At 42.4% G+C, this 12,870-nt stretch overlaps 1 protein-coding gene across 2 annotated transcripts; it reads right to left on the bottom strand.

Moving 5' to 3' along the window:
* Positions 1-8,171: 8,171 nt before the first annotated feature.
* On the bottom strand, positions 8,172-12,613 carry sp7 (Sp7 transcription factor). 2 transcript variants are annotated; one of them, XM_050037118.1, is made up of 2 exons: positions 12,502-12,613; positions 8,172-10,934 (listed from the first exon to the last, which is right to left on the bottom strand). In XM_050037118.1, exons 1-2 carry the CDS (start codon positions 12,535-12,537, stop codon positions 9,582-9,584), a joined length of 1,389 nt encoding a protein of 462 aa, XP_049893075.1. In that variant the 5' UTR covers positions 12,538-12,613; the 3' UTR covers positions 8,172-9,581. The 2 variants fall into 2 exon arrangements, with proteins under 2 accessions (XP_049893075.1, XP_049893076.1); XM_050037119.1 differs by having other exon boundaries at positions 12,517-12,599.
* Positions 12,614-12,870: the final 257 nt, after the last annotated feature.

Genomic DNA, 12,870 nt, shown 5'->3' on the forward strand with positions numbered 1-12,870 from the left:
CATTAAAAATTACACTAACCAGCACACACAACAAGTGACAAACCCAGGTTTTTTTTTTCAACTTTTAATTTTTAACTTTTAAACATCAAAGGGTATATTTAAAAAAAAAAATAATAATAATAATTTATGGTGGAGGAAGAGTCATACCTTTTCCACCAGTGACTCAGGCTCAAGAAAAAATGTTTGCATTTTCAAATCTTTGGGGAGGGTCAAATAAAGAAAACCCATATGTAACAGACTGTTTTACATTGTCTGTCCCTCTTGAGTTGCCGTAGAGCAGAGAAAGTTTTGGGGTGACATTCTGCAGTTTTAGGGCAATTGTGCATGTCAATCAATCAATCAATCAATTTTATGTGAGAGTTTTGGTGTGAAGAAAAATAAATGGGCAGTTGGAGCTGTTACACCATCTTCCATCCCATTTATTATTTTAATAATTATTTAGTTTTGCTGCTTGGCTACATTGGTGGCAACTTTCCTTGCCTATGGCAACTCAAGAGGGACACATAATAATAAAGAACAGTCCCTAACGTTAACGTTACGTTACCTTCTTTCCGTTAAGATGAACGAGACGTTATTTATCCCAAAGATAATACCGACAGGAAACTTCTTTTAGGGAAATGATCCTCTTCGCGGTTTTAAAATGATTAATGTCAGCACAGGAACTGCTGAATTAACGGTTAAAATTAAACAAACATACTTTCTTTGTTTAACATTAACGTTTTTTGTGTTTTGTTACGCAGCTAGCTAACGTTAGCCAACAAGCTAGCTGATAAGACAACTGCATTCGATGAGAAAGGACCAGAAAATCAAAGTATTCAGGTAAGTGCTAATACCAACTGTAACTTACCTGAGTTAATGTTAGTTGTTTCTGCCTCATTTTGTTCTGCGTGTGAGAAAGTAATTATCCTACTTTCTATAACATTTTCTGCGTTAAGTAGCAGGTTCAACCGGTTGGTTCTCTTAATTATAGGTTACACAGTGATTTGTTTGTGTCGACAACTTCCATTGCATCTTGGCTCTGTGTGAAATCATTTATTGTGACTCAAAGGAACCAGAAGAGGGCGACAGTCTGTCACTGATATCCCCATCTGACAAGCCTCTCTGTCCGGGTTTTGTTAGGGCTTTGGGGCCTTGGGCTGCCTGGCACCTGCCATCTCCACCATGGACCCACACGGAGACACACATGGACCATCATAAAGCTAAAAGTCAAGGTTTGTACCCAAAATAACTGCGGTGTGTCTACTCAAAGATAATCACCTCTTTTATAAGTAATAACAACAAACTTTATGTACACAGCACCCTTCAAAACAAAGAAACAAAGTGTTTACATGGCAAAAATCAAGATTAAGATATTGCAATAAAATTAAATAAGGCAATTAAAGTACAAAAAGATGAGAATCAAAGTGGTGCAACACAAGTCTCAAAACAAAATTCAACAATAAGTAAATACAAAGAAGAATCTGTTGAAATGATAAAAGCTCTATCTAGCCTACATTGCATAACCAAATTTAACCCTTCAGTGTGTGTAGGGGTTAGGAATGTTGTGTTCATTTGTAATATGGGCAAGCAAAAAGTTATGGTATTGAAATTAATTGTAGGATAAGATTACGGACCGACAACTCTAATTTTGTGGGATTTTCTCTGCTTAGTTTGGATCCCCCTGCTTTGGTGAATACCCAGAGGAGTCATGCAGAGTCAGACCCTTAAAATCCTCTGGACCCACAAGTTCAGAACCTCCTGCCCAACTAATAAAGCAGCACTTCCATTAAATATTTCAGTACATTTTCCACCTTTCCATCACTTCCTTTATTTCTGTGGCTCGACAATTAATCCCATGATGGTTTGCCTGTAAACCCCCGCTGGCCACTGTTGAAACACAGCTCGGATTCTGATGGCTTCATTCACTGGCATCAGCGTGTCGGTGTGGATAAGTGTGTTTTGCCAAGTGCAACACAAAGTGAACCGGCCATGACAATGAGTAAAGTTGTCTCCCATTTGAACTCCCAAACCTACAATCACAGCAGTATGATTTATCTGTGACCAGAGTATATACCCCTCCTGCTCATTATTCATACTCTCAGAGTTAATTCGCCATGTTCTCGGGACCTTCATTTGTCAGTTGAAAGCCTAAATTTATTGACCTTTAACGTGATAATGTAAGTGTTTTTATTGAGCCTGTGGTTGAATCACTGACTGAATGAGATCAGAAAATGAATACCATCTTAGCAGTACATCCAAAATGTATGCACACATTGACACACACATCCACAAACACACTTTCCTTTTCCCAGTCTTGGCCTGGTGCATTATGTGTGGTTCTTTGGTTGCCAAAATCATCAGTAGATATCTTCAAGCATGGAGCGGTATGAATGCTCTTTTTCCCTCCTTCCACAATATGATGTGTTTCCTTTTTTGTGTGTGTTTTGATCCCTCTCTTGCGGCCAAGCTGTGCTGTGGTGAGGCGCGGGTTCGAGTGGCGCTCCTGTGTTATTTTTGGCAGCAGCAGTGGTTGGTGGCTGTTGAGGAGAGAGGAGACAGAAGGGGGATAGCATGAAGCCCAAAAACCGAGGCTGTTTAAGGGATTTCTGTCTGAAGGAATTGCTTTGTAATGATCAGAGACTCATTATGGATGTGTGCGTGTGTGTGCACCCATGCATGAATGCACGCACCCAGAAAAAGACTGGCATGCACATTCATTCATTTAGCACTTCACAAACACCTCATATACATGTTCTCATTCTCAGACCACACACTCAGAGTTGCTAAATTGCTTAACATGTGAAGTGCATAGTTTTTTTATAGAATCAACGCCGTCCATGTATGATTGAGCCGACATTTTAATCTGCCAGCACATGTAGATGTTTGGCCTTATTTATTTTTCATAGCCCATCCGTTCCTGTCACATGGGAACTATTTCTTGTTTGTCAACCACTTTTGGTAATGCTCTCTCTCCTCTGTGGGAGTCAGTCTGAGACATGCCGCCCGCTCAGGCAACATGCAGTGTCAGACATTCACGCTCCTCCCTCTACGCTTCTGAAAACACCATTTGAAAAAGATTTTCTCCAACTCTATTCTTGGCCACAGATCAAGAGAACGTTATTACTCTACTTTATTTATTTATATATTGTGGTGGTAATGTGTGTGAATGTATGCGTGCGTGCATGAGTGTGTGTGTGTGTGTGTGTGTGCGGGTGAGTGATATGTAATTGTGTATGTATGTGTGTTAAAGCCACAAAGATATTTCAATTTCTTCAGAATATTAAATAAACATGCAGCAGCAGCAGCAGCTTCAGTGAAGCGCTGCCTGCCAGTGGGTTTTGGGTTGGATGGGTGGCGGTGCTGGTGGTGAAGGGGGAGAGGGGGTTTGTGGCCGTGGCTCTGGGGGGGTGAGGCAGCTCATGGTCAGGGCCCCCGCCGGACACACTGGCGCCTCGCGCTGGAGGACTTCTGAACCACCACACTCCTCCACCAAAACCCTGCCAACTCTGGCTCGCTGCTCTTGCTTCCAACCCAAATCACTCAGTTCTCTTTCTGCATTTTGACTCTCTCTCCCTCTCCCCGTCTGTCTTGCTGTCTCTCTTTCTCCTCTCCCTCCTTCCTCTTTTTCTTTCTTCAGTATCCTCATCCAGCTGATCCAAATCCAGATTCATTTGCTTCGTGGCCGCCTTCTCTTTTATCACTTACCGCTATACTTTTAGCGGCAGGTCTATGTGATTGTGTTTTTCTCTACCTTTGCTCCTGCGTGTTTTGTGTTTTTAGTTTTCTGCCATCCCTTTTTCTGCACCGTCTCTCTTAAATCCCTTCACTTAAAATGTTCCAAGGAAGTATTTAGTGGCTTGAAAAAAGAAAACAAGAATGGTTTGGGCTGTATGTCAGTCAGAATACCATCATGCCATCAAGATAGTAAGCATTTTCAAAAGGAAAGAACAGTTTATGGGTGCTCTAGATGTTTGTAAGGGTATTAGGTTATAATTGGCCACCAAGTGTTTTTCCAACCATCTCCAATACATATAAGGCTGCTCCTTATGTTAATGAAGAAAAAACTTCCACTGTGGTTAAAATGAAATGAACCACACCAGCTTTACTGTACTCTCACTATAGATCCCCATAAGTGACCTTAAATCCGAAATGTTTATGTAAAAATATATAATTTGTAACAATTAGTAAATGTACATTACATGGAGAGAAATGCTAGTGATCACTGATAAAGAGCCAAAGTGTGGACTTTAATCTTGCCTTAAGGGACAAACGTGGTCTCGAAAAAAATTCCTAACTGCACCTACTGCTGCGTATAATTGAATTATGGATGTCAAACATCTTAAGTAGAGTGGATATGTCTTTACGTGTCACACATGCAATTTTCTTAACTTAATTTTCCCCTGGAAGCAATTTGTCATCCGGAGGCCATTAAATGGGAAGCATATTATCTTTTTAAAGGGGCACAGAGTCACCCACAACCCTCCCACAGTTCCTATAAACAAAATGGCCTCATTTAGTGCCGCATTTGGAGCATCGGGCAGCGAGGGAGGACTCCCTTTAAACTTTAAAGGCAGTCCTGGGCTAGAAACGGCTGTGACATTGTGTGATTAGAGCTGGAAGTATGAAAAGCAGCGAGTTTGATGATGCAAGCCACACAGACTGCTGTTCGTACTGTCAAAAGTGAGAGGGTGGTCTAACCTCCGTCACCACTGTAATAATGACTCAGTGAGGAGAGATAGGAAGCAATGCTGCAAGATATAAGATTGTTGCATCATCTGGACTCAAATGCGTGTGTGCATGAAGGAAAGCACTTAGGCACATCCATTGTACTTTTCTGTAAGCTTTGAACCCATTAGCTATCGGTCTGATGACAATAGGCCTGTGGGGACGAGGGCTAATATTTCAGGCTGATCCAGTGTAGACTTCCTCTTCTTTCATTTTGGCTTATGTCTGTCATAGGCTGTATATAGTTGAACGACATGAGTGCTCCCCAAGAGTGAAGCCAAAATACCTCAATCGCCCCCTGGTGGCTGGCTGCAGTATAGGTCATAAATCCCACCCCTCTATGTTAGCAGATGGGGCATGGGCCAAACTAAAACCTAAAGTACACATCAAATAAATTTTTCCTATTTTTCTGCCATTTTAGGTAGTTTTTATCACACTGATCAATTGTTCATTTTCCAGATAAGTTTAATTTTAGTGTGTGCCAACTAGTGTGCTCGCAATCAGTGGCACCAGTTGCGATTGGTCAGACAGGTGTATTAGCGGGAACACGATACCTCAGAGACTGCTACTGCGCAGACTCTGGCTCTAATTGTCGCCACCAGCACATGATGGCAGCAGCCGTATCCGGAATATTTTAGCTTCATTTTTGTACAGTGGGAGGAAGTTGTCAATCTTTATACAGTCATTAATCACTATGAGCAGATATCTAGATATGAATGCAGGTAGATTTAAAAAAAAAAAAAAAAGCTAATATAAGCTAACTTGTCGTCAGACATGAGCTGATGTGTTCTAAAATTGCATTTTGCCAAACGTGTTCAGCCTCTATACCCAGTCTGTTTACCTGCCGTTCAACTGTGATTAGTCTGTACTACTCAGATTACAAATGGAAACCAGAGCACCTCTGATACTTTTGATACGGAAATCTTGTTGCCTTGCAAGGGCTGCACAATCACTTGAAATATTATTGAAATCTAAAAATGGCCAGAGATGCCTTGGCCTACAAATCACGTTCCAGGGAACACACTTGTTGGGTACAGACCTCAGCAAAACTCACATCATCATCGTCTTATCTTTTTTCAGTGAAAATGAAATGTAAACTTTGCCATTTCTCCCTAAAATCACGACACATATCGCAATTGCAATGTGACTTTTTTTGCAACCTGTCACCTGCAGATTCTGCATATGTATGCAGATATCTGTCTATAGAGATAAGCTCTTTGTAACATGGTGCTGTTTCCTTTCCTGACATGTACATGATGGCTACAAATGATAAGCAAGGTAGACATAAAGTACAGCTGTATGATAGCCTGACCTTTTTACCTCTTGCCCTCTCTTATCTGTTATGTTTTCCTCTTAAACCTCTGTCTTATTTAGCTCGACCTCTCCTTCTTTTCAGGTCATGTTATGGTTCACTAAGGTCACTTTATCTTTTCCCTATACCAAAAAGCCTTATCTTGTTTTTACTTATGGCCTGACTGCTGAGCCTCTGGGCGTGCTGACATTCTTTTCCCTTTCTCCCCCCCTGCTCCGTCACACCTGCAGACACCTGTGCTTTTGTCCTGCATCCCACAAACCCACAAACCCCCCCGCCCTCCCTGCACTCCCTGTGCCTGTGGCTATGTCACAGCACAGTCCCATTGTTTTACTTGACTATTCAGTTAGGACCAGATAATAACAGGAAAAGGGGGTTCATTAGCATTTGCTTCAACACATCATGATGAGTTGTTCTCCCATTTTAAGCAGCTGGGATCTCAGAAAGTTTGAACTCCCTGGAGTAACTCATTAAGTTTATGTAACTCATCAAGTCTTATGGCTAAACCAAACACTGCTTGAGTGGATGTTTTAAAATTGCCTCTTCGTGTTAGTTAGGTCGGAAATGGGCTGTGTGATGGCTTTAACTGGTGTGTCTGGGATCCTCTGGAATAACCTTTTTGGTCCTAACAAGTCTGGGTGTATTGCAGCGATTTGTTTCTGTAAATGGAGTACAGGGGCACGAGTGGGCAAACCATATGGAACAGATTGTCCAGCTTCTTCTTTTGCCCTTATGTGTCACTACATGTATATTTTTCTTTTTATGACCGTATTTGAAGCAACACTTAATGTTTCCTGGCTTTCTAAATAAAAGAAGTAAAAATAAAGTTAAGGCTACAGTACGCCACCACCACTGCTGAGGGATTTAAAAACGGCAGAAAATACCAGTAGCAGCAGAGGTTTTAAAAGCCACTGACCGTCTTCTTAACCCCCCACCCTCGCTCACTGGCCTGACACACCCTACCCATACCCCATTCCCCCTGTTTGCCTTTTATGTTGTGGACTCGACCGTGCGCCCACTTCAGACCACCATAAACATGTCGGTCCCTGATGACAGAGTCGGCCCCGGGACGTTTTATATAAATTGACCTCAACTACAGCTCATTAGAAGCCCTAAATTGGAACCATGCAGCCTGGGAAGTGTAAATGTTACAACAGGAGAGTCAGTAGCTTCAGGGGGGTTCCAGCTGCACAGGTCTTCACTTCTGACTGTGATGAAATTCTTCACTTTCATGTAAAAAAAAAAATATTGTTATCCATTGTGTTTATTCTTTTTTTAGGACTGGTTAAATTGTATAGCTTATGGGGATGTTGGTGCAACATATTTCTGAAACTGTTTATGTGCTCATCATCTATTTCAACCATCACCTGTTCTTCACATATTATCAAGATTCCCCCTTTGAGCAGTTATTTGTCTGAAGCCAATATAGTACACAACACATCTGCTGTAGGCGTCATTTCCTTAGGCTATCGCTCTTTTAATGCAGAGTGGAAAGTCCACCCACCTCAAGTATTTTTATTAGTCTGCAATATAACCCGATTGACCCGACTGGGCAGAAAGACACACCAGTGTTTTAACTTTAACTCACACTAATGCAGGAAATCTCCTGTGGCAGCACGGTCTCAAATTGGAAGATTTTTGACAGACTGTGAAACATACTCGAGGCTCAGCTCAGCCTCTAGTATCTCCACATCATGTCTTTCGTCCTGCATCCTGCCTTAATTGGGGTCCTTTGTTTGACCGCCTCCCTCAATAAACAATACAACCACAGCTCCCCTGTCCTAATCCCCTCTTCTCCTCTCTCCTGATTCTGCTGGAGCATCGCTCTCAGTAATTACCCCTCTCAAGCTGGAGAGTGGAGTAATTGTCTTGAGTGTAACTACAGTGGCTCTCTGAAAGGGGGTCATTGTGTGGAGTTAAGACTTCACTTCAGTGGACGGCTTTGTTTGTGCTGCAAAAGATAATGAAAGTATTTGGTTGGCCATGGTGAGATGGAAATATAGTAAGATATGAAAAGAATGACAGTGTGTGAGGAGAGGAGGGGATGAGGTGTGGAGGAGAGAGCTTCATGCTCAAGGAACGACTCCTTTTCCTTTCTTTTTTTGCATTTTAAAACACCTTTACATACAAATAACACCAGTGAAAAAAATCCTTTTGAAATTTCTTTACTTTTGAAAGCACCAACATTGTCATGATTTCACACCACAACTTTTACAACAGGTTTACCCTTACGAGGTTTAATGCTTTATCAGTATTTACAGTACCTTATACACTACTTTCACAAATCAACAAACAGTGGTAGTTTAATTCTACAATGAGCAAAATTATGGACAACAAATTAAGCTCTTATGTTTAACTTTATACTGATGCAACTTAGAGATCTTTTTTTGTCTTGGAAAGTTACACAAAATATAGAAAATACATAAAAAAAAAGTACAAAAATAACACACCTAACAATATCTATATATTGTTGTAAATATATAGTATGTACAAACAAGGAGAAGCCCTTATTAATCATAACTTTGCCAGGTGTGGAAGACTTCACAATTAAAAGAGTATACTGAAATAGTTTACACGCACATCTAACTTCAGGATCTATAAATAAATCTTTAAAAACACAGCCCCAAACTCCACCTTATAACTAATAAATAAGAGAAAAAAAAGTCTTAATTTAATGCATTTTCTTTTCATTTTGGCCAGCTTCAACCATCTTGCATTTATTCAGGCATTATATTTCCTGCAGGGTGCAAGATTATCTTCCATGTGTATAATTTAAGACATAAATTAGATTATTTATGTAAATATGAAATTAAATTAGACATATAAGAAGCAAACAGCAAACAAAAGTAAAATGCAAAACTCTTTACATCAAGACATCTTTGGCAATACGAAGCAGTAAGTAAGACTGTCCATTGATTGTTTCAAGAATAATGAATAAGTATCAAAGTACAGCTGTAAATCAGATTTTTCTTTAGGCATGCAATGCTCCATCAACTCCACCATCCTAACCATAAGTCTCCTTCTAAAACTACTTTCCTTTTGCGGCTTCAGAGCTCTTTTCCTTCTGCTTTCGCAGATTAAATTTCCCCAGTGGTTTGTCTCATTTGAAAGGCAGAAAATGTGTGCATGAGTGTGTTTACTTGTGTGAGTGTGTGTGCGTGTATGTATGAATTCTATATGTTTGCACATTTGCTCACAGTTATTTCTGTGCTCGTGTATGTGCACATGCGCGTGTTATATTTGTTTCCATGTACATCATGGCTCGGTTGCTCATATTTATGTGTGCGTTTGTGTCTGCCTCCGTACATTTGTGCATTTGTGTGTGTGTTTGCAGGCTTTAGTTTCCTTTTATTGGCGTGTGTGTGGTCCACAGATAATGAAGTGATTGCTACCTGCAACATGCTCAGTCATTTATCATATCAAGTCTTTTCAAACATAGTCTGATATCCTTTGTATGTCTTGAAACAAAATACTGTCTTTTCTTACTTAAAAGGTGAATTTTTTCCACCATAAAAATCTAACGAACCACGTCTCACAATAGCACTGGATACAAGTCTTAACAAAGTCAGATCTCCAACAGTCCACTGCTGTTCTCCACTCCATTAGGTGTGCCAGTCTTCTCATCTCCATTGGTGATTTGGTCAGCAACAGGATTGTTGGGCACAGCGCTGGCGTTGAGCTCTGTGGTCTCCTCACTCCGAGGATCTGTCTCTCCCTCCACAGCTACAGCTTTCCCCTGCATTGCAGAATCTGCGTGGGTCTTCTGGTGCTTGGAGAGGTGGTCGCTGCGTGTGAAACGCTTGTTGCACAGTAGGCAGGTGAACTTCTTCTCCCGCGTGTGGGTGCGCACGTGCCTCTCCAGTTCGTCCGAGCGGGTGAAACGCTTCCCGCAGAACAGCCAGTTGCAAACAAAGGGCCGCTCACCAGTGTGCCAGCGCAGGTGGGCTTTGAGGTGGGAGGCCTTGCCGTAGACCTTCCCACAGCCTGGGATGTGGCAGCTGTGGACGGGCTTCTTCCTCAGGGATGCAGCCGAGGCCCCCAGCCTCTCCAGCTCCTGGCAGTTGGGGCAGTCACATGAGGACCTGGTGGGTGCACCTCCTCCGCTGTAGCCCCCTGATCCCCTAGCAGGCTTTAGGCCCATGGGGCTCTCAATCAGCCCTGCACTTTGCACAGGCTTGGGCTTGTACATGTCCTGGGGCAGCATGTGTTGAGAGGGCTGGAGGAGGTGTGAGGAGGAGCCCAGTCCCACAGAGGGGTAAGGAGCTGGGTTGAGTGGCGTAAAGTCGGTGCTGTAGCTGGGCAGCTGTGGGCTAAGGGAGGCCTGGGGTGCCACAGGCTGCAGGGAGGCCTGGAGACCTCCGTCCGTCTGAGGCTGAGTTGATGACAGCCAGTTGGAGTTAGGGTGGACATCCCACCAGGAGGACGTGGCATTCGCGGGAGCAGCAGTAATGCCAGGGTGGATACCGGCTTTATACCAGGAGCCATAGGGGTGTGTCATATCCAGCGAGGTATAGACGCTGGTGAGGCAGTCGGCTGTAGCGTGGGCCTTAGACACTAAAAGAGACGGGTCCTGGGAGATGGAGGTTTGGAAAGAGTGGGAGAAGGGGTTATATTCTGTAGTGTAGCCTCCGGCTGAAGGAGGGGGGCTTCCAGTGGGGGTAAGCAGCCCGCCACCTCCTCCTCCTCCTCCAGCTGTGGTGAAGGAGCCAGTGTAGGAGTCCGCCAGGCCACTGCCGTCTGCGGTCCGTCCGTTCTTAGCTGTCTGAAGGTCAGAGGTCATGATGTAGGGCTTCTTTACTGGAGTAGCGCTGCCGGTCTTACCGGGTGTAGCCGAATCCCTGACGGGGCTTGTGCTGCCAAACTTGTTACAGGTAGCAGTTAACATAGCCAGAGGACTGGAGCCATAGCGTGCGTCTTCCTGGGGAGGAGGAGACAAGGGAGAAAATGAGACTGTCTGTCTGCAGGAAATGGCTTCTTGCTGCTGCCGCTGCTGTCAGTGTCAACTCTAATAAAAAACTTATGTCAGACTGCCACCGCTGGCTTTTCCTGCTCTCTCCGTTTTCAAAGTGGTCAGGGCAATTTGAAGCAGCGAATGTTTACGCTTGTGAAGGTTCTGCTCTGCTCAGCAAAGGAGGAATTCCCTCAGTCTTTTGTTTCACTTAAACCACTCTCTACATGCTATTCTTAATTTTGCATTCATGTTTGCTTTTAACTTTTTCCACCTGTCTACACGGTCTCCAACATACATAAACATATGTAGTGTAAACATGTGTAGGCGCTGTACTATTAGCAGTAACTGTGTCTCATTCAAAGCAGATCCGTATGTCTTGTCAAAACTGTTTATTTTCTTAAGGGGTCAAAGACAAGCGAATGGTACACTGTGTCACACAGTCTCACCATTCTTCCATTTCATTTTCTTACAAATTTGTATGTACCATTATCTCTTATTGTCATATTGATTATAAGTTTGTGACATTTCATGTGAACATGCAGAATCTTCAAAATATTTTTCACATTTGGATTATATCTGACTGAAACTTACTCCCAAAATATTTTCACTTTACATAAAAAATATATGTGATACCTCTTTTTCTAGTGTTATGCTTTTTCATGTGGCAGGTAACTAAACACCATAGCAAAAAATATCAGAGCCGCCGTGTCTGACTTTGCTACCACACACTGTACACGTGGATATAACAAATGAAAATTACAAAATTCCCACACTAATATTATTGCACTCTAAACTGTATGTTACCTGCTGTGGTATACCGTGGTAATTCTGTGGGGATTAGATACGTTGTAAAGTTTCAGTCCAGTCTTAGCCTGTAACTTTGAATACGTGTGAACAGAAGATTATCATATATCTAAGACATGAATCATGGTCTTTCCATTCAGACTAACTCTCCATTCAGAGGTGATTAGTGGTTATCTGTTTCTCTTCCAACAAGCCCTGGGGTCAGACCAGTTTTCAGGTTTCATCACAGACTTTTAGTTCTTTTACAGCTCCTACAATCTCTGCTGCTCTTCATTTCTTGCGCCTTCGAACAACTGCACAGCTTCTCGTGGCCATGTGAGATATCTTGTACTTAAACAATCTTTATGACTCTCTCTCAGATATAGAATTTATTCCTATGCCTAGAGGAAATGTAAATACTAAGCTTATTCAGAGAAAAACAGAGGTTAAACTGTGAGTTGTAAAGTTTCATGGTACTGAGCCAAACTCTGTCAGCAGCTCACCCTTAAGTTGCTTCAAATCAAGATCTTTCTTTATTAATGCACATTCTGATTTTCATGATCCTCTTATGTCACAGATTTATAATCAGTCTTATATTATTCATCAGTAGTCAGATACCTTTAAACCAAACTGGGATGTAGGCTGCCTCACTTCAACTTCAATATAAATTCTAGCTGGAAATTCAACAACATGCACATCATAAAAGTTGAGTTTGTGTTAAAGAAAAAAAGAAGAAGAAAAATCTACTTACAATCACATTCCCTACCTCCAGAATAGATGCGGCCATCCCTGAGAAACAAAATCCTTAGGAAGCTGAGGGGAGCGGGAGAAGCGCAGCTCGGAGTCCCGGGACAGTTTGGAAGAAGTTGGGCACTCACGCGGGGAAGTGTTTTGAGGCACGGGGAGCCCGCCCCCTAATTACAGGCTATGGGCCCTTTGAAGACTCGCTAAGAGGCAATAAAAGCTCAGAGATGGAGGGAACTGGATGGAGATTGGTGGATAGGAAGACGACATCCCACCTCCCCAAACGGAGAGTGTCGAATCATTTTTCAAGATAAATGCATGAATGGGTTACTCATCAATCACCATGTGGACATTATTTCAGTTTCACTGGCATTAT

This window comes from Epinephelus moara, chromosome 24, assembly GCF_006386435.1.
Source record: "Epinephelus moara isolate mb chromosome 24, YSFRI_EMoa_1.0, whole genome shotgun sequence".
Classification (NCBI taxonomy): Eukaryota; Metazoa; Chordata; class Actinopteri; order Perciformes; family Serranidae; genus Epinephelus; species Epinephelus moara.

Coding starts and splice junctions, on each gene's coding strand:
- sp7 (XM_050037118.1), bottom strand. CDS start 12,537: ATGGCCGCATCTATTCTGGAGGTAGGGAATGTGATT. Junction 10,935..12,501: donor TGGAGGTAGGGAATGTGATT/GTAAGTAGATTT, acceptor CCTCCTCCCCAG/GAAGACGCACGCTATGGCTC.